At 43.2% G+C, this 22,280-nt stretch overlaps 1 protein-coding gene across 1 annotated transcript in view; it reads right to left on the bottom strand.

Moving 5' to 3' along the window:
• Positions 1 to 21,084, bottom strand: part of TTR (transthyretin) — a 127,891-nt gene extending 106,807 nt beyond the window's left edge. Inside the window, exons 1-2 of the mRNA XM_069218891.1 lie at positions 20,933 to 21,084; positions 18,662 to 18,807 (exon numbers count right to left, since the gene is read on the bottom strand). Coding sequence (XP_069074992.1) covers positions 18,662 to 18,807; positions 20,933 to 20,995 — 209 coding nt within the window. The 5' untranslated portion in view covers positions 20,996 to 21,084. The remainder of the gene's footprint in view (positions 1 to 18,661; positions 18,808 to 20,932) is intronic.
• Positions 21,085 to 22,280: the final 1,196 nt, after the last annotated feature.

The following is a 22,280-nucleotide window of genomic DNA, read 5'->3' as shown; positions in this document are numbered from 1 at the left end:
AACAAAGCTACACTTTGTTACTTGTCTTACACAGTGCTGGTTGTTGGTGGTGAATTTGTCCAGTTAATTTTAGCAGGAGAGATCATGGCTAGCCGCAGGATGACCGCTCAGCAGGTGGTTGGTATGCTTTTTGAGTCACAGTCTGATCATGACTATGAGACGGACTCTGCATCTGAGGCAGAGGAGGAAGTCAGAGATTCTGGCAGTGATGTTTCTGTTGGAGGGGAATCTTCTGATGATGAAGCCACACTCAGTGCAGATGAAGGTTCTGTTTTAGAGGAGGACATTGATGTGCCAATAGTGCAGCAACCTGGGGCTGAAAGGTTTCCCGTTAGAAGACCTGATGTCTGGGTTGCCCCAAACATGGAGCAGCCAGAGTTGCCTGCCTTTACTGGTCTCCCGGGGTGTAACGCCAATACAGAGAACTTTATGCCTATCAATTTCTTTGAGTTATTCATGGATGATGTGTTTTTGGAAGAGATTGTTGAGCAGACTAATTTGTATGCGGAGCAGCATTTGAGGGACAACGCTGCTAGACTTAGGCCACACTCTAGAGCTGCCCAGTGGATTCCCACAAATTTGGAGGAGATAAAAAAGTTTTTGGGTTTGACTTTTTTGATGGGGTTGATAAGGAAGCCGTCACTGGCTTCTTATTGGTCTACTAGTCCCTTGATGGCAACAGCTATATTTCCAGCTACCATGAGTCGTAATCGGTATTTGCTTCTTCTTAGGATGCTGCATTTTGTTGACAATGCATTAGCCTTGCCACGAGATCACCCAGATTCTGACCGTCTTTTTAAGATTAGGCCTGTCCTTGATCATTTTGTAGATCGGTTTTCGGAGGTCTATGTTCCAGGCAAAGAGATAAGTGTGGACGAGTCTTTGGTCCTCTTCAAGGGTCGTTTGGTTTTTAGGCAGTACATTCCTAGCAAAAGGGCACGATATGGAATTAAATTGTATATGCTGTCTAAAAGTAGGACAGGATATGTGTATAGTTTCCGTGTGTACACTGGTAGGGATTCCAATATTGACCCCCCTGGTTGTCCTCCCACTTTTGGAGTTACTGAGAAAATAGTGTGGGATCTTGGTAGACGACTGTTCAACAAAGGTCACCATTTGTATGTAGATAACTTCTACACTGGTGTGCAGTTGTTCAAGGAATTGTTTAGAGTGGACACAGTTGCTTGTGGCACAATCCGTTCTAACCGGAAAGGCTATCCAAGGGAGCTTGTCTGTAAAAAACTTGAGAGGGGACAGTGCTGTGCCTTGCGGAACGAGGAGCTGCTAGCTTTGAAATTTTCAGACAAGAGGGATGTCTACATGCTAAGTACCATCCATGATGAGAGTACTTCCCCTGTGACTGTTTGGGGCCAGGTTGCTGAAGTGCGCAAACCTGTGTGCATTTTAGATTATAATAAGCACATGGGAGGTGTAGATAGAGTTGACCAGAGGTTGGAACCTTATACTGCTATTCGTAAGTCTTATGTTTGGTATAAGAAGTTAGCACTTCACCTCTTCCACTTAGCAACCTTCAATGCTTTTATTGTGTTTAGGGATAGGTCTCCAGACTCAAAGATGACATTTGTGAAATTTCAGGAGTCAGTGATAGAGAGCCTTATTGTGGTGGAACAGGCCAGAGTTCCTAGAGAAGCAGTGGTGGAGGATGTGGCTAGATTGAAAGATCGCCACTTTGCTGAGCACATTCCTCCCACACCCAAAAAAGACTTTCCAGCTAAGAAATGTAGAGTGTGTTTTCGAAGAGGTATCCGGAGGGAGTCTCGAATGTACTGCCCAGATTGTCCTTCAAAGCCTGGGCTGTGTGTCGGTGCTTGTTTTAAGAATTACCACACCCAGAAGAATTTCTGGGAACAACCATGAGTGTAAACTCATGTCTGTTTTGTATTTTCATGTGTTTAGTTTCATGGTTAGCATTTCTGTCATGTTCTTAGTTAGAGCTTTTGTGTTTGTTGTTTTGTAATTCTTTCTACTTAGTTAGGGGTTCCTCTGTTTAAAAAAAATAAAAAATATGATGCCATTGTGTGTGGAGTGGGGCTTGGCTGAGACTGTACATATTGACTTGATGTTGGCTACTGCAACACACTGCCAGCCAAACACCAGTCCACACACTCCCATCAGCTGGTGTGATTGTTGTATCAGGCATGTGGGCGTATGTAAGTGATGGGCCCTTGAGTGGCGCTGTCTGTCGATGTGAGTGTTGTAATGTGCTGGGCCCGTGGCTGGCGGTGTGAATGGCCTTGTGTGTGTCATGTATGAAAGTTGTGTGAATGGACTGTAAAGCGGTTGGTGCCTTGTCGCGGCTTTACAGCTCACGAGCTGTGAGTCATTGGTTCAGTTTTTTGCCTTTCAGTTACTAACAGTGCTTTTCATTTTTGTGAAAGCTCTTGTTAGTAAAATTTGATCCACTGAACCATCACTCACCTTCGTGCCAAATCCAACCAGTATGTGTGGTAAAAATGACCAAACCTGCTCCGCTGTAATCAGGCGTCGCAGCACACCTATGACACGCTAGGTGCCTCAGGTGGGACCCCGATGATGAAGCATGCCACCAACTTGGTTGGTGGGTGAGGGGTCTTTTTCACATAACCTAAGTGTGTTTCTTTTCAAAATTTTAGTGTTTGGCACATCACGGACGTATGTGGGCACATCAAAACGATATATTACAAAACTACCTGTGTTTGGGGGGGGAGAGGGCACCTATGTTTTTGGTCCTGTGTGCGGCCTTCATCTAGGGAAACCTACCAAACCCAGACATTTTTTAAAACTAGACACCCCAAGGAGTCCAGGGAGGAGTGGCTTGCGTGGATCCCCCAACATTTTCTTACCCAGACTCCTCTGTAAACCTCAAAATGTGCTTAAAAAAAGCATATTTTCCTGACTTTTCTTCGTACGATCACCACTCCAGCACAAAATTCCTACTCCCCAGTGTTCCCCTCAGTCTCCCAAATAAAATGACACCTCACGTATGTGGGTCCCCAAAGCAGAGTCAGTCTAAAGATGTATAAAAGAATATGTCCTTATAAACTCGCAGTACTATCCCCTGTATCTCTACAAGTTTTGGGCCTTATTCTGTTGGAGGCACCTGGCCCACCCACACAACTGAGGTATCATTTTTATCGGGAGACTTGGGGGAACGCTGGGTGGAAGGAAATTTGTGGCTCCACTCAGATTCCAGAACTTTCTGTCACCGAAATGTGTGAAAAATGCGTTTTTTTAGCCAAAATTTGAGGTTTGGAAAGGATTCTGGGTAACAGAACCTGGTCAGAGCCCCTCAAGTCACCCCATCTTGGATTCCCCTAGGTCTCTAGTTTTCAGAAATGCACAGGTTTGGTAGGTTTCCCTAGGTGCTGGCTGAGCTACAGGCCAAAAACTACAGGTAGGCACTGTTTTCAATGAAAAAATGTGATGTGTCCACGCTGCGCTTTGGGGCGTTTCTTGTCGCGGGCGCTAGGCCTACCCACACAAGTGAGGTATCATTTTTATCGGGAGACGTGGGGGAACGCTGGGTGGAAGGAAATTTGTGGCCCCTCTCAGATTCCAGAACTTTCTGCCACAGAAATGTGAGGAACATGTGTTTTTTTAGCCAAATTTTGAGGTTTGCAAAGGATTCTGGGTAACAGAACCTGGTCCGAGCCACACAAATCACCCCATCTTGGATTCCCCTAGGTCTCTAGTTTTCAGAAATGCACAGGTTTGGTAGGTTTCCCTAGGTGGCGGCTGAGCTAGAGGCCAAAATCTACAGGTAGGCACTTTGCTAAAAACAGGTCTATTTTCTGTGATGTGTCCACGTTGCGCTTTGGGGCGTTTCCTGTCGCGGGCGCTAGGCCTACCCACACAAGTGAGGTATCATTTTTATCGGGAGACGTGGGGGAACGCTGGGTGGAAGGAAATTTGTGGCTCCTCTCAGATTCCAGAACTTTCTGCCACAGAAATATGAGGAACATGTGTTTTTTTAGCCAAATTTTAAGCTTTGCAAAGGATTCTGGGTAACAGAACCTGGTCCGAGCGCCGCCAGTCACCCCTCCTTGAATTCCCCTAGGTCTCTAGTTTTCAGAAATGTACAGGTTTGGTAGGTTTCCCTAGGTGCCGGCTGAGCTAGAGGCCAAAATCTACAGGTAGTCACTTCGCAAAAAACACCTCTGTTTTCTTCCAAAATTTTGGTGGTGTCCACGTTGCGCTTTGGGGCGTTTCCTGTCGCGGGCGCTAGGCCTACCCACGCAAGTGAGGTATCATTTTTATCGGGAGACTTGGGGGAACGCTGGGTGGAAGGAAATTTGTGGCTCCTCCCAGATTCCAGAACTTTCTGCCACAGAAATGTGAGGAACATGTGTTTTTTTTAGCCAATTTTTGAGCTTTGCAAAGGATTCTGGGTAACAGAACCTGGTCCGAGCCCCGCAAGTCACCCCTCCTTGGATTCCCCTAGGTCTCTAGTTTTCAGAAATGCACAGGTTTGGTAGGTTTCCCTAGGTGGCGGCTGAGCTAGAGGCCAAAATCTACAGGTAGGCACTTTGCTAAAAACAGGTCTGTTTTCTGTGATGTGTCCACGTTGCGCTTTGGGGCGTTTCCTGTCGCGGGCGCTAGGCCTACCCACACAAGTGAGGTATCATTTTTATCGGGAGACGTGGGGGAACGCTGGGTGGAAGGAAATTTGTGGCTCCTCTCAGATTCCAGAACTTTCTGGCACAGAAATGTGAGGAACATGTGTTTTTTTAGCCAATTTTTGAGCTTTGCAAAGGATTCTGGGTAACAGAACCTGGTCCGAGCCCCGCCAGTCACCCCTCCTTGGATTCCCCTAGGTCTTTAGTTTTCAGAAATGTACAGGTTTGGTAGGTTTCCCTAGGTGCCGGCTGAGCTAGAGGCCAAAATCTACAGGTAGTCACTTCGCAAAAAACATCTCTGTTTTCTTCCAAAATTTTGGTGGTGTCCACGTTGCGCTTTGGGGCGTTTCCTGTCGCGGGCGCTAGGCCTACCCACGCAAGTGAGGTATCATTTTTATCGGGAGACTTGGAGGAACGCTGGGTGGAAGGAAATTTGTCGCTCCTCCCAGATTCCAGAACTTTCTGCCACAGAAATGTGAGGAACATGTTTTTTTTTAGCCAATTTTTGAGCTTTGCAAAGGATTCTGGGTAACAGAACCTGGTCCGAGCCCCGCCAGTCACCCCTCCTTGGATTCCCCTAGGTCTCTAGTTTTCAGAAATGCACAGGTTTGGTAGGTTTCCCTAGGTGGCGGCTGAGCTAGAGGCCAAAATCTACAGGTAGGCACTTTGCTAAAAACAGGTCTGTTTTCTGTGATGTGTCCACGTTGCGCTTTGGGGCGTTTCCTGTCGCGGGCGCTAGGCCTACCCACACAAGTGAGGTATCATTTTTATCGGGAGACGTGGGGGAACGCTGGGTGGAAGGAAATTTGTGGCTCCTCCCAGATTCCAGAACTTTCTGCCACAGAAATGTGAGGAACATGTGTTTTTTTTAGCCAATTTTTGAGCTTTGCAAAGGATTCTGGGTAACAGAACCTGGTCCGAGCCCCGCCAGTCACCCCTCCTTGGATTCCCCTAGGTCTCTAGTTTTCAGAAATGCACAGGTTTGGTAGGTTTCCCTAGGTGGCGGCTGAGCTAGAGGCCAAAATCTACAGGTAGGCACTTTTCTAAAAACAGGTCTGTTTTCTGTGATGTGTCCACGTTGCGCTTTGGGGCGTTTCCTGTCGCGGGCGCTAGGCCTACCCACACAAGTGAGGTATCATTTTTATCGGGAGACGTGGGGGAACGCTGGGTGGAAGGAAATTTGTGGCTCCTCTCAGATTCCAGAACTTTCTGCCACAGAAATGTGAGGAACATGTGTTTTTTTAGCCAAATTTTGAGGTTTGCAAAGGATTCTGGGTAACAGAACCTGGTCCGAGCCACACAAATCACCCCATCTTGGATTCCCCTAGGTCTCTAGTTTTCAGAAATGCACAGGTTTGGTAGGTTTCCCTAGGTGGCGGCTGAGCTAGAGGCCAAAATCTACAGGTAGGCACTTTGCTAAAAACAGGTCTGTTTTCTGTGATGTGTCCACATTGCGCTTTGGGGTGTTTCCTGTCGCGGGCGCTAGGCCTACCCACACAAGTGAGGTATCATTTTTATCGGGAGACGTGGGGGAACGCTGGGTGGAAGGAAATTTGTGGCTCCTCTCAGATTCCAGAACTTTCTGCCACAGAAATGTGAGGAACATGTGTTTTTTTAGCCAAATTTTGAGGTTTGCAAAGGATTCTGGGTAACAGAACCTGGTCCGAGCCACACAAATCACCCCATCTTGGATTCCCCTAGGTCTCTAGTTTTCAGAAATGCACAGGTTTGGTAGGTTTCCCTAGGTGGCGGCTGAGCTAGAGGCCAAAATCTACAGGTAGGCACTTTGCTAAAAACAGGTCTGTTTTCTGTGATGTGTCCACATTGCGCTTTGGGGTGTTTCCTGTCGCGGGCGCTAGGCCTACCCACACAAGTGAGGTATCATTTTTATCGGGAGACGTGGGGGAACGCTGGGTGGAATTTGTGGCTCCTCTCAGATTCCAGAACTTTCTGCCACAGAAATGTGAGGAACATGTGTTTTTTTAGCCAAATTTTGAGGTTTGCAAAGGATTCTGGGTAACAGAACCTGGTCCGAGCCACACAAATCACCCCATCTTGGATTCCCCTAGGTCTCTAGTTTTCAGAAATGCACAGGTTTGGTAGGTTTCCCTAGGTGGCGGCTGAGCTAGAGGCCAAAATCTACAGGTAGGCACTTTGCTAAAAACAGGTCTGTTTTCTGTGATGTGTCCACGTTGCGCTTTGGGGCGTTTCCTGTCGCGGGCGCTAGGCCTACCCACACAAGTGAGGTATCATTTTTATCGGGAGACTTGGGGGAACATAGAATAGCAAAACAAGTGTTATTGCCCCTTGTCTTTCTCTAAATTTTCCATTCCAAATGTAAGACAGTGTGTAAAAAAGACGTCTATTTGAGAAATGCCCTGTAATTCACATGCTAGTATGGGCACCCCGGAATTCAGAGATGTGCAAATAACCACTGCTTCTCAACACCTTATCTTGTGCCCATTTTGGAAATACAAAGGTTTTCTTGATAGCTATTTTTTACTCTTTATATTTCAGCAAATGAATTGCTGTATACCCGGCATAGAATGAAAACCCACTGCAGGGTGCAGGTAATTTATTGGCTCTGGGTACCTAGAGTTCTTGATGAACCTACAAGCCCTATATATCCCCGCAACCAGAAGAGTCCAGCAGACGTAACGGTATATTGCTTTCGAAAATCTGACATTGCAGGAAAAAGTTACAGAGTAAAACTTAGAGAAAAATTGATGTTTTTTTCACCTCAATTTCAATATTTTTCTTTTTCAGTTGTTATTTTCTGTAGGAAACCCTTGTAGGATCTACACAAATTACCCCTTGCTGAATTCAGAATTTTGTCTACTTTTCAGAAATGTTGCGGTTTATGGGATCCAGCGTTGGTTTCATGCCCATTTCTGTCACTGACTGGAAGGAGGCTGAAAGCACAAAAAATCGTAAAAATGGGGTATGTCCCAGTAAAATGCCAAAATTGGGTTGAAAAATTGGGTTTTCTGATTCAAGTCTGCCTGTTCCTGAAAGCTGGGAAGCTGGTGATTTTATCACCGCAAACCCTTTGTTGATGCCCTTTTCAGGGAAAAAACCACAAGCCTTCTTCTGCAGCCCATTTTTCCAATTTTTTTTAAAAAAATGAAATTTTCACTGTTTTTTGGCTAATTTCTTGGCCTCCTTCTGGGGAACCCACAAAGTCTGGGTACCTCTAGAATCCCTAGGATGTTGGAAAAAAAGGACGCAAATTTGGCGTGGGTAGCTTACGTGAACAAAAAGTTATGATGGCCTTAGCGCGAACTGCTCCAAATAGCCAAAAAAAGGCTCGGCACAGGAGGGGGAAAAGGCCTGGCAGCGAAGGGGCTAAATTAAATGAAGGCACCAGTATTAGGATGCGCTCTACTGATGAACCGATGCATAATGCCCCAAAATATGCCCTATTTAGTGTATGGACAGCTCACATCTGCTGAAACACCATGCTCCTTCTGCATGATTAGATTAAATAGCTGAAACAAATCAGAATTCCTCATTCTTAAAGCACATCCCAGGGACAATGGATTACAAGTTAGGCCACAAAGCCCCGTTTTTTATAACAGATGATTCTATTAAAAAATATATGTTGTACACTCATTACACATCTCACAGTTTGATTGAGAGACATGCAGCGCTGCATATTTTTCTTGCATTTTCCCTAGAAATTGCCTTACTGGGGGGCAAGTCAATAAGGATGCATGATACAATCATTTATCACCGCATGGTTGATTGTTTTGACTGTTGGAATATTTTTGTAACTATTTTTTTGCTATTTGGGATATTGAAGTTTAAACAATTTTAGAAAATGTCGCTTGGATCCTTGATGAAAGTTTGAAATGAATTCAAACTTCATATATTTTTCTTAAGTCACTTATAAACAATTCCATGCCACAGTGTTGCAACCCAAAATGATTAGGCCCTTTCATTTATGTGTTGAGGGAGTCCCATAATCTACCTTACCTAACAGATATTCATAAACCTTGGGCTGAATACCCTCTGCCCCCCAGAATACTAGAGGGCAGTCCTGCTTCTGCACTTATCTGAAATATTGGCGCTTATAAATGCCTTGAAAATTGAGCTTCACAGAATGTGCATCCTAGTCCAGCGCAGTGAGAAACTTATTACAAACTACTTCCAAAAATAAGAAATCAAGATGCAGTCAAAAGGAAAATTCTGACTAATCTATGCTGCTGTGCATTTAGCAGCACTCTTATTGTCTGCAATTCCCCCCAGAGCACCCAGTCACAATGTAGGGGACGTGGGGGGATCCTGAAGGCACCCACAGTCCCAGCTGGCTCCCCGCCTTCTGCTGGAGCCGGCATTGCTATCACAGAAAGGGAACTGCTGTTCTGTGAAAGCAATTGTTTCCTCTGTCTCCCTGCCTGCATCTCCATGGGCAGGGAGACAGAGGAAACAATTGCTCTCACAGAACAGCAGTTCCCTTTCTGTGAGGAAGAGATGATTGTCACTGTGAGCAGAATGTTTGCCAGGGTGGGCACCTGTAGTGAAATATCTGTTTTTGACCACTGACTTTGTGTTGCACCACTTTGCACGTGGATTAGCAGTCCAGTGTTCAACAGTTGCAGACTACCTTTTGTATTCAGTTTAGATGCCTATTGACTTTATCGTAGCATTAGACACTGCCATGATAAATCTGTTCGTACTTTTCCACATTGTAAACTTTGCTTGTTTTCTGGCTTTTTCTCACCCAGAGCTTTGGTTTATAAGGATGTACTCAGACGGCAGGGAACGGCCTTGTTTTGATTTGACATCTTGGGATTGTGGCCAAACCCCAACGTGTTATTTTCAAAGCAGACCTAAACTAGCCAGCATGTTTGAATTGCTAAAAGAGGGTTTTTTTTCCAGAAAGTTCCCTCTGTTTTTTTAAGATATAAAAAGACCCAGTGCAACAGCAGGAGTGAGAGTGGCCTCAATCAGGATTCTTGACATTGGATGCCTGATATCTGTCCCGTGAGGGTGGTAATCTCTTTCTCTCAGTCGAACGGGGTCATCATCTTGCTGGCATGAGAAAGATGAAGAGCTTGGCAGGTCCTACGGTGATGACTTTTTACTTCATTATTTGCTTTGCATAATATAATATAACTACATATATTTGCTGTGTACATTGCAGTGGAGAATTATTTTGTTATGTTTTCCTTTCATTGCTGTGACTATTTTTAAACGTGTGCTTTCAACATTCTTATCTCCTTTTAGGAACCTTGTGGTGAAATAATAATAAATGTCTTCTTTGAACTGAGAAGTGCATTCCACAGATTTTTGTTAACTCAGTCATTAGTGAAAGCAAAACATTTTGGCGTAGATCGGACAGTCTAAAAAAGAGAGGTTGAAGGTAGAGAGTGCACGATGTAAAAGTGTAAATATGTTTTTTTTTCAGAGAATTAAAGGAAGCACTGCAAACCATGTTTGAAAATGCATGTGAATTTAACATGCCTTATGATGTCTTGGCAATTGTGTTTTCTTGTTTATCAGGATTTTCAAAATTTTGGGATGGGTGCTTTGATAAAACAAAAGTACAGAATGTGTTTTCATGTTTAGAAAAGGTGCTTTTTGAACAAAATTATATCCCTTTTGTTCTTCACAGGAGGGTTTAGATACTTTTGTCTTCTTACAGAAAAATGCATGAGAGATGTAAACAGCTAGAATATGAAAATAAGGATCTGAGACAAAAGCTTGACCAAAATAAATTATTACAAGATTAAGCTGAAATCTACCAAGATGTTACAGGGGAGTCTGACTTTTCACATTCCTGTAATGAGGAGGTTAAAAAAGGTGGGGTGCAGTATGAGCTGCAGAAGCAAAACGTAGTTTGTGCGCAGAGTAGCCCATAGTTTTTGACAGGAGTTGAAATGCATTCTTTAAAAGATTACACCAAGCAAGAAGTTGAAGATGTTACCGGTATATTCAGACAACTTTTGCAGAGTACGATGTGTACAATTAATTCAGACAAAACACAGGTACTGTTGCAAAATGTGAAGTTTCTAGGAATTCATTGGAATCCAAAACATAGAGAGATGTTATTACAGGTAAAACAAAAGATTTTGGAGTTGGCTACTAATCGCACTAAGCAACAGACACAGAGTTTCATGAGATAGTTTGATTTTTGGAAACAGCATAACCTTCATCTGAGTAAAATCTTAACCCTTTGGTACAAAGTAACCAGGAAAAAACATGAGTTTGAATGGAGTGAAAAGCAGCTGTGTGCTTTTGATTTGACACATTAAATAATTCAACAGACTTTAGACTTGTGGCCAGTGCAAAAGGGAGACATTGAGTTACATGCAACTGTTCAGGGACAATATGCAAATTGGAATGTGTGGCAAAAACAGGGGAGGAAGAGGGTGCCCCTAGGAATTTGGACTAGAAAACTACCTGACTTTGGGGAGCGCTATACACCTTTTTAAAGACAGCTTTTGGCCTGTTATTGGGATTGTTGGAGTGTGTCTTTTAAAAAAAATATTAACATGAAAAGCTTGCAATATATTGTGTAATGAAGCTGCATAGAAAATGTGTTAACAGAAAATAATGCACACGTTTGAAATGTGCCCACGGGGAGCGCCTACCAATGTATACAAAGACTAATGAAACTTATTAATGATGAATTAATTATGTACTAATATATGAATTTGTATTAGCATATTATAATTAGAGTCATGTATTAGGGCTTGCTAACTAAATTACTAGGCCTTAGTTAGCAAGGGTCTGGGCCTAGTTGCCTGGTCTCATATTAAACTGTTTTTTTCTACCGTGCAATGTGCTTTTTTAAAAGAAGGACACGAAGCTGTACTTTTCCAGAAGCTAGATGTGTGTGTAGCCGTAGTAAATTCTTTCTCATGCGACCCGACTTGCTCAAGGAGACATTCTTGCTGAATGCAACAGTGTAATTCGTAACAGGTGCAAGGCTGCCTGGAGTAGGGGAAAACAATGGGACTACTGACTGGAGCGTAAAGTGTAACTTTTCTTACCTGACATTCCAACCGATGAAGACGTCAATAACGTGAGCCAATAAATAACATGAGAACTGTGTTTTGTGGAAAATTCTAGTGAGGTGCGTGGAGAGTTATTGGACAGAGATAATGATGCACCAAATTTTATCCAATAAGGAATTAGGAGTAAATTATGCAATCTTGATATAACCACATGACCCGAGGAGAAATCAGCCATTATTCGGACATTCCACTCTGAGCCTTACTTTGCCATTATTCTTTTGAGACTTTGCCGTTTATTCTTCTGATTGCTGAACCATCCTCTATCTGAGCCTTACCTGATACTTACTTCTCCTCCATATGAGGGAAGAGCCTTATTCTTTAGCTATCCCATACTGAGACTTTGCCCTGTCCTATACTTGCTGATGGTGAATCGACTGATGTCCTGAGGACGAAGACTGACGCTGATTGCTGATTCGTTGGAGGGGTAACTATCTGATGATAATTGTAATTGTCTGTTTGCCTTTTCTTTCTAGGTACCAACTGCTCTTTTGATAGAGGCCATAGTTAGATGTTTTCTAGATTTCTGTTTGCTAAATTGTTTTGCATGAAGCCGAACATGCTGATGCTAATTCGAGGTTAGTTAAGGTGTTCACAAATATCAGACGCAAATAGACAAATGACTGGGTTCTTGCTTTGTTGAATTTTGCACTATTGAGACTTTGCTAAGCTGGTTCTTATTAATGATGTGTTAATGCTGAACGAATATTCTTGATGTATTGATTAATTGTGTTCTAATTACAATATCTGAAGTGATACTAATGAGATTGATTGCTAATGAGATTAATGGAGATGATATTAGATTCTAATAAATAAATAAATAAAGGTTCTAACTCTTAACTAAATTGGTGTTGTCATTCATGACTGAAGGGTCATGGTGGCTTCGCTTTATTGATCCTTATTAAATTTTATTGATTAGCTTAATGATTAGCTATTGTGACTATTGATTGAATTATTGATATATTTATTGTGATGCCAAACGGACATCTCATGCTGGGAAGTCCCCGAACGTGGTCCAAAGGTCCATCGGCCTAGGCATGTCTCCTTGTAAGTTTACTTATCAAGGTTTTGACGCGCTATCAGGATCTAGTGGATACTGACCAAATAACACTAGGTCATAATGTAATTCTGAGACCTGAAATACCAATCATGCAGTGGGTGGTGAGTTCACCTAAATCTCACCGTATAGGACATGCACAAGAGGCTAGTATCATACACTGGATCTGGTACATACAAGACAGGGCTCGAGTAGGACCGGCAGGCACTGCAGCCCTACATGAACTGGTGTCACAAGCCCCTGTACAGGATGAGGAGAGACTGCAGGAGGTACCACAGGTAAAAGAGTCACCAGGGAAATGGAGTGCACCATTTGAAATCTTGTCCCCGGAGGATAGAAAACATATTTGGTTTACTAATGGTTCATTCAAATATGTGAGTATCACAAGAAATTGGAAAGCAGTGTCATACAATCCAGTTACTAAAATGTTGTTTACCACCACATGAGAAGGAAAAAGTAGCCAATATGCAGAGTTGTATGCTGTGTATCAGACTCTAAAGCAAGAGCTGCCTGGGACTTGTCATGTTTACACTGATTCTTGGTCCAGTGCCAATGGATTAGCCACCTGGCTTCCCACATGGCATGCATATAACTGGTTCAGTCACTCACAGGAGGTGTGGAGCAAATAGTTGTGGCAAGAAATTTGGGAAATGTTAGAACAGAGTAAAGTCATAGATGCTCATTGTCCCATTGACTCACTAGAACGCTGGTTCAATTCCCTTGCAGATGACAAAGACAAAAGTTTAGAGGCAGAAGTGTCAACCCAGAATTCTGACTTGGTGGGGATGGCTAAGTGGGCGTGCCAGAAATGTGGACACCTGGGAGAGGAATGCACATTCTCCTAGATTTGATAAAAACTGTGATTTTGCAATATCCTATTTGTCAGCACATACAACAGAGATCTATCCCACAAACAGTCAAGGATCAATTGGGGAGAGGAAAGTTACCAGGACAGATAGCACTCAAAGCTATTATGTTAAATAGTAGAAAAGCTGATTTATTCATACAGATTGGAGACAGAATTGTCCAACTTGTCATAAGTGCAGTGTATGGAGTATTGGTGAGGAAGGGGGCTGCCTCAGCCCTTCTGACAGTACAAGGAAAGGGAAGATCAGCAGATAAAAACCTCAATGGTAAGGTGTGGGTTGAATCCCCAAATGGCCCTCCAGAACCTGCTGAGATTATAGCAAAGGGCCCCAATAATGTCCTGCTGATTATAAAACAAGGAAAGGAAAAAGGAGAGCACATTTCAGATGACAAATGTTATTTGCAAGAAAAATTATACTTGTTTCTTTACAGATCTTACTACGACTTACCACTGACCATGAGTGTGCTGTGGCGTCTCCCTTCGGGCGTTTGCGTGTGGGGCCTGGGTAGGGACCGCACCCCCAACTTAAACCTGATTGATAAACTTTATGCAACACTCCTGCTACTTTTAAAGTACAAAACCTATGGATCCAATTAGCACAAATTGTGCTTCACTGATCAAAGTTCTGCATGGAAACAATGCAGTGTACCATGGATGTTCTGTCAATCTGTTTGATTACATTTCCACTGGAACTAAGCCATGGCTTGTTATCATCTGATGACTGCTGCCAGTCTCATTAAGCATGTTTAAATTGCCAGTTGGCTGACTATTCTCGTATAGGAACATTTATATTCCAGCAAACCTTTCAGGTAGACTGTGTACCTTTACATGATTAGAACTCATGATGTTTCCATCTAATTCTATACCAACTTGCTATCCTAGAGACACTATTCAATCAGTTATTATCCTAGTCAGAATATATAAGCTTCAGTCTTTTCATTGTAGGTGTGTCTGGTTTAACTGCTTATAAGATCAACACGTTAATCCACTTCCATTGCTTTACAGTGATTGCTTTTATCATTTCATTATTTTGCTGTGTACAATGGCTTGTAATGTTTTTTTCAAGAGAAAAAGGAAAAAATATAATAATAGAGAAGTACACAAAGTCATTAATCAAAGGGCGGAATGTAGTGAAATATGTGTTTTTGACCACTGACTTTGTGTTGCACCACTTTGCACCTGGATTAGCTGTCCGGTATTCACCAGTTGCAGACTAAATTTTGTATTCAGTTTAGCTGCCTATTGACTTTTGTCGTAGCATTAGACACTGCCATGTTAAATCGGTTCATACTTTTCCACATTGTAAACTGTGCTTGTTTTCGTGCTTTTTCTCACCAAGGGCTTTGGTTGATAATGATGTACTCAGATGACAGGGAACGGCCTTGTTTTGATTTGACATCTTGGGATTGTGGCCAAACCCGAACGTGTTATTTTTAAAGCAGACTTAAACTAGCCAGCATGTTTGAATTGCTAAATGAGGGCTTGTTTCCAGAAAGCTCCTTCGGTTTTTTTTAAATATAAAGAGACCCAGCGCGTCGGTGAGAGTGAGAGTGGACTCAATCAGAATTATTGACGTCGGATGCCTGATATCTGCCCTGTGAGGGTGGTAATCTCTTTCTCGCAGTCGAACAGGGTCATCGTCTTGCTGGCATGAGAAAGATGAAGAGCTTGGCAGGTCCTACGGTGATTATTTTTTACTTCATTATTTGCTTTACATAATATATTATAACTACATATATTTGATCTGTACATTGCAGTGGTGAATCATTTTGGTATGTTTTCCTCTCATTGCTGTGACTATTTTTAAACTTGTGCTTTCAATATGCTAATCTCCATTTCGGAACCTCGTGGTGAAATAATGATAACTGTCTTCTTAGAACTGAGAAGTGCATTTCAGAGATTTTGGTCAGCTCTGTCATTAGTGAAAGCAAAACAGCACCCCGAAACATAGCAGGAGCCCACCCTAGGGGGTGGCAGTCCCCAGGGCCATTAGTGGCTCCTCCAACTAAAATAGCCCTGGGGTGATGGTGGTCCCTGGGAATGTGGGGTCCAAAACGGACCCCCTTTTCTTTTTTTAATGTTGGCCCCAGGGAGGTGGCATCCCCAGGGCTGGGGGCTCCCCCTGCATAAAACTACATGAATGCCCAGGGAAGGTGGTGGTCCCAGTGCTGCGTGGGGGCTGCACAGCCCCCTGCATAAAATTACAGGCATGGCCCAGGGAGGTGGTGGTCCCTGGGACTGTGGGGAGCCACGCGCCCCCACATAAAATGACAGCAATGCCCTGTGGAGGTGGCCATCACAGGGCTACAGGGGCTGGGCGCCCCCGCATTTAATAATGTTTTAGCCACAGGGAGGTGGCAGTCTTTGTGGATGCAGTGGGGCCAGGCGCCCCCCTGCATTAAAATAGCAATGAACTTCGGACCTGGCCCACCCGGGGGCTTTAAAAAAAAAGCTCAGGTAACCGTGCTTGTTTTTTTAAAATGTTTACCCAGAATTTGCAGCCACTCTGTGAATTTGCAGCACATTTCTTTTTTTTAAGTGTTTTTTTTTGCCCTGACGGGGTCCATCAGGGACCCCAGCACCAGAGCTAAGGGGTCAGGGTGTCCCTACGCTTACCCCTTTTTCTTTTTTGTGCATTTTTTGGTAGGCTCGGCTGAAGCAGAGTCCCTAGATGCCTGCCAACACTTCCTGGTTTGAAGTGTTGGCAGCCAATCAGAGCTCTGCAGCTCCGTGCACGACGTCTTATTCTTCGTCAAGTTTGTGACCTCAGATATACACATCTATTTTCCCTTTAATTTGTCAAAAATGACTGATTGGATTTACACCAAATAAGTAAAAACACAATATACGTACTGAAATCTAGGTTTCTGTCATGTTTGGTGTAATTCCGTTCAGTGGTTCGAGCTGTGTTGGTGTTCAAAGGTCCTATGGAAATTAACAGGGGAAACACAATTTTTTTAACCCCGCTTTTTTCTCAGCCCCTGCTTAACGGATCACCCCTGCAACTTTCTGTGTGCAACAAGAATAGCCCGGGGACGTTTTATTTTAAATTTGTTTTGAAGTTTTGTCAAATGGTGCCAAAGATATAAGCAAGTCAAAAAACGCTTTTGCTATGGAAACAGGGTCCTAACTATAATTACCAGGTGGCAACTGCCACAAGGTAATATAAATACCCACATACAATGGCATGTTGTGTGCTCGTTGCCCAGCTAACCTAGCCTAATAAGTGATAGTTGTGTGAAATCTTAAATCCTATTTCACTGCCATTAGTGGTCTTATGGATATACAGATCACCTTGGATTAAATTCTGGGTGAGGCAGCTAGTAGAGCTGTTTTATTATCTGAGAAGCATTCTGTAAATGATGAGCAGGGGTGATAGCTCTGCCACCTTGATTTCGTAAACTCTGCAGCTGATGGTTAAGAAACGTACTCATGCCCTGATACATAGCATTGCTGTTCTCACATTTCTGGCTAAGGTTTTCACATTTTGGCTCCCTCAGTAGTCTAGCAGGCTACACAAATCTATTCTTCTTTGTGGTTATGTGTGTGAGACATCTGGCTTTTTCATTAACCTTATGAAGGTAATATAGACAGGCACATTCACATTCACCTTGGATTTTGAAAGCCTCAGCTATCACAAGGAATAGAGGTGGATGAAAATTGCCTTCTCCGATCCCCAAAAAGCGGACTGAAACTGCGAATAATTGTGCTTTGTCTGCATCTGTTCCCTACAGATTGGAAAATGTGAGTAATACAGGAGAAATGCTCTGTAGACCAATAATTAATCCTTCCTGGCATTGAGAAATGCAAGGAAGGAGGAATTGTTCTGCCATGCATTGTTAGGGGCTTGCTATTGTCACTACCTTAATCATAATCACTTTATGTGAATACACTGGCAAGCCCCTGACCAGCACAAGCCCATCCCTAAGGGACTTTTTGGCAGACATGAAGAGTGTCTGTCAGGCTTGGCAAAGGTCAGCCTGACATACACCTTTAATGTAGGGGTCTGGCAGCAGGTGTGATACATGCACTAAATGCGAAGGCACCTGGCTTCCTGAGTTGAACCTAGCCGGGCTGAAAATGTCACAGCCCTGTGGGCACGACCTACTCAGCCCAGCAAAGCACTGCAGGGTTCTCGCCCTCATGACGAAAGCCTTGGACCTGGGCAATTCAGTTTTAAGCCTTTAGGTGCCCAGGGCTGTGTGTCAATCAGTGGCACCTCGTTACTGTATAGGGTGGGGTCAGCATCTTTCCCTGACCCCATCCCACTCTGTGATGAGATAGAGACTGTTGCCTCCCCTCACTGGTTGACCTAAAGTCAGCTAATGAGGGGAGGAGGCAGTCTCAACTCTCCAGAAACCTTGGAGGCTTCCCTGCCACCACCCTAGATCACTGCTGCAGCTGGCAAGTTGTATTTTGTTAATGAATTGTGCATGCCTCTATGTATGAATGAATATATATGTGTGTTTGTGTGTTCATGCTGTGAATGGGTCTGTGTGTGTGCTTTTCACTGGTGGGTATATGTGTGCACACTTGTGAATGCATGGGATATGACTGAATGTTCATGTAGAGGGAGGAGTGAATTTTTGTCTCTTTGTGATCCTGCCTGCCTCCCCTTCTGCTGGAATTACCAGCCACCACTGTCCCTGACAGAGCTCTTTATAGGTACTTACCCAGGAAGCGAGCTTGAGTGTGACACCTGCCTGTCAGGAGGACTGTGCAGGCAGGCGCTGCTCACAGACGACCCTGCGGGTGAAGCTGCTTTGAAATGCACTGCGAGGGTACGAACAATGTATTTACTGCAGTGTCTTAATGGCCAACTGTGCTATTTTTTTTTCTCCTCACCAAACAGTTTGACCTGGTGTAATTCCACTCCGCGAGCGAAAACAAAATGCATGAAATCTCCACGTTTTGCTTTCCACACCGTGATTTCGCCCATCTCAAACGGAAAGTATTCCTCTGCCTACCGCAAGAGGACACTTAATCATGTCTCATCTATATTTTTAAAGGGTATTTTGTGTATGTATATTTTTATTCTGCGCAATTCACATTATCAGCACAGTCCCTAAATATCATTTTTTTTTTTTAAACTGCAACTTACCCAGTGGCAAAGAGAATCCAACTCCCATTTTCAGCCTGCCTATATACTTCAACATCCATGTTGTTTGTAGCCTTTCCAAAGACGGCGTCCAGAATTTTCACTGACAAAGGGGATGTTGAATCTTGAGTCTTCAGGTCAGTGTCAGCCTTAAAACATGAAACGAATGCAAACATATTTTAGGACAGTCCGCAAACATATTTTAGGACAGTCCAATGTTATGAGGTCTGCTATTGACTTTTTTGTTGTCTGCACTATAAAGATTCTGGGCCTGATTCACAAAGGTAAACTTACACGTGTGTGTAAGTCTACTCTTTTTACGGGTATTCACAAAACTGCCTTTTAGTAGTACCTTTACATGTTCTAGAAATCCCTTCTCAAAGTGTTGCTGCCATTAAAACTGTGCACATTGATGGATGTATTGATAAACTCAGAAAAAGCATATATTTCCTCATTATGGTGTTCAAAATTTACAGCCTAAGGGTTTTTTTCTTGGTGTCAACATTCTGAATCAAAAATCATCTGAAGTAACAATGTACCATATTTTAATTTAATTTGAAGGCTCACTTTTCGCAGGACTTTCCATATCACCTTCGTTAGACTTTGGTATATGGAATGTCAAAAAGTGAGAAAACGGATTGATTTTTTTGTGCATTGCTCAGTACTTATGATCCCAGTTTCGTCATTAGCTACATCCCACTCCCATTCTAGGCTTTATTCAACGAGGCGAATCAATGCTGAAGGCCTCTTTCCTGGGGCTGTCAGTGCAACTGCTGTAACTATTAACAGCAGTAAATCCCAGAGCAGCGCCATATTCTAAGGCAGTACCATTTGCAGAATATTTTTTTCAGACAGAAATCTTATTGTGTAAACATTTTATACCTTTTTTATTAGGAGTAGATATAATTATACCGATACATCAATCTACATTTGTAAATAATTCTTAAAAACATCAACTTAATTATCAAAGCATTTAATGAATTATATTAACAATGTGTTGACCACAATAGTATCTGGAAAAAGGATGATAGAAGAAAGAAAGCAAGGCAATTTACGGGTAGAATTTGTAAAAACTAAGATACCTTATCTAAGAAATCAGTAGAAATGTTTTCAAATGTGTCTATATTGATTGTATAGATTGATCAAACAGGCCCTGCACTGCAGATTCCGTGTACTGAAGAAAACAACTGGACCTACTCATACACAGCTTCGTTTTTGGAATGTTATCACATTGAATAGATTTAACTCTTTGTGCTCTGGGTGAAGATAAACATATATGTGTTTATAATTATTGCACAGGGGAAACAAGACAGTCTGGCATAAACCAAGCATGAAGTGTAATACATTATGTATTACCATTGCTGAGAGAGAAGAGGGGCATCATGACCCATTCGAGGCTTCACCACTTGTAAGAAATGGCCCTTTATCTCTATCAAGAGTGATAATAAATAGAATATTACACCCTACGCATCTACATATACACCACATACATATTTTGAAAGATGACTACTACATTTAGGGGCAAAGTCCCTAATCAAGGTTGTAAAAGGTCTGTATTCAGTGACCACAGTTCAGATGCAGGACAGACCATGCTTTTTGTGTACTTTCTGCATTAAGCCCAAAAAATTAAAGTTACCCTCAGATATCCATCCCCATTACTATACCGAGGCATATGATCCCCCAGGATCCGAGGTAATGCATGTGCATTACATTGTTATGGTGCTGATAAAGCTGTAGTCCACGATGACCCTTGCTTTTGAACGCGTCCCTTCATGGCCGCAGCCGCTGTAGTCCAACTACAGGGTTTAATATTTCAGCCGGTGGAACTAGAACGCTTTCGTGGGAGAGTTCTGTCTTGTGGCTTCCTAATGCAAGCTTTGAACCATCCAATGTTCTCGCCAACAATTCCATACTGTTCCCAAACGTATCAGTAATGAGAGAGCAACTCACTGCTTTACTTTAACCAAAACCTCAGAGGCTCGATAGTCACCTTTAGAAGTTACAGCAAGCGCCTCTTCTACGTCCAAAGTCAACAACTTGAGTCCCAGGGCCTGCTGCCAACCAGCAAGCGATAACACACCCTGTTGTGTGCAGCACCTCGGTAAGCCCAACCGCATTCTTATCAAAACCCAGACATGTTTTAAGGCAGCAGCAAGGCACACAATGCACAGCACTGGAATACGATTTACAGGAAATTGTTGCTGACTGCCCCAAGATGAGCTGCTTTATAAAAAGAAAACCTGAGAGAACACCGATCTCAAAAGATGTACCTACCACTGGTGCCGTTTCAGACAACACAAGGGCAGCCAAGAAAAGAAGTATGGAAAGAGGCGCCATTCTGATTGAAGTTGGGGACTTCTGCCAGCCTGTTTTCGAACTCAAAGGTGAATTTATACCCCATTCCTCTCACATACGGGTGTTTACCAGTTTTCAAGTCCCGAACGTCCTGCTGATTCGGATTATTTACTAAGTACACAAAGAGCAAATGAGTTACCTACGCAAACATAGACCTTGCCTAGAGAGATTAAGCTACCTTGGATCTATTCCATGCTGAAAACATGCTCCTGCTTGTGAAGGCCAATGTGGGGTCCCTTTCCTGGACCCTGTCACAATCCACAGAACACACCCGCAAGGGGCCCCCTCGAATCCCGGTTCTGCGACTGTGCAAAACGAAATAATAATTAATGTTAAGATCCTGACATCACTTACTTGGAAACTGGGAATTCTAGGTCTGCTATTCAGGTGAGGTTACTGTTCCTGACCATAACGATATAATCAAGCGTGCTCATCTAGACACTGTCCCACCCCTCCCCTGCTCCCTTTTAGCCTGAAGTCTACTGCGTCATTTAACTCAAAAGCAAGGGTTTGTCAACAGTGTCTAATTTCCGAGCGTGCGCAGTTTAGATGATCGCTCTTTCAGACATTGTTAATATATGGTATCAAACAGCTTATTCTATGACGCACTTACATTATTTGCCTACAAAATATAGGAACGAATGAATTTTTCCCTTGCACTAATGTTCCCCTACTTTTTTGATTTGTGACAACAGTTTGTAGACAGCAAGTTAAAGGATGTGTAATTTATATGGCCTAATGGCATAACTGGTGCTTAAGTATCATTAGTATGCCCTTCTGGGGCACTTTGGGATTACAGAAGAGGCCACAGAGGTGTTCGACGCGTATCGATTTTCCAGCACATATTTTGCACCTGTGCAACCTCAAGGGGTATTCTCTCATTTCTTTGGGCACATGGCTCCAGGCAAATGAAGAAGTGTCTTTGCCCAGGCAGCCATGTCATGTTACACATAATGGTGCAGGGGTAAATGGGCAGCCTGGAGGTGTATTGATTGTGCACCACAAGTGGTACACAGTTAGTGTTCCTCTTGAGGTTACATTCTAAGGATGAAGGTAGGGGGTCCGAGGAACCCACCAGGCATCCCCACGGTGGTGGGTGAAGCCACAGAAACTGATGCCTCTTGAAAATAAACCCAAGTCTTCTGGCAGTGAATGATTGAGTTGAAGCCCCAAATCTAAAATGGTGGCTCTATCTTTCAAGTATGTGCTTTCCTCTGATCAAGCATGGACTGTCAGGATTCATTCTTGCAGTGGGAAGGGAGATTTA

This window comes from Pleurodeles waltl, chromosome 2_2 (assembly GCF_031143425.1).
Source record: "Pleurodeles waltl isolate 20211129_DDA chromosome 2_2, aPleWal1.hap1.20221129, whole genome shotgun sequence".
Classification (NCBI taxonomy): Eukaryota; Metazoa; Chordata; class Amphibia; order Caudata; family Salamandridae; genus Pleurodeles; species Pleurodeles waltl.
Note: the sequence above shows the minus strand (reverse complement) of the source record. Positions and strands in the feature narration are given on the sequence as shown.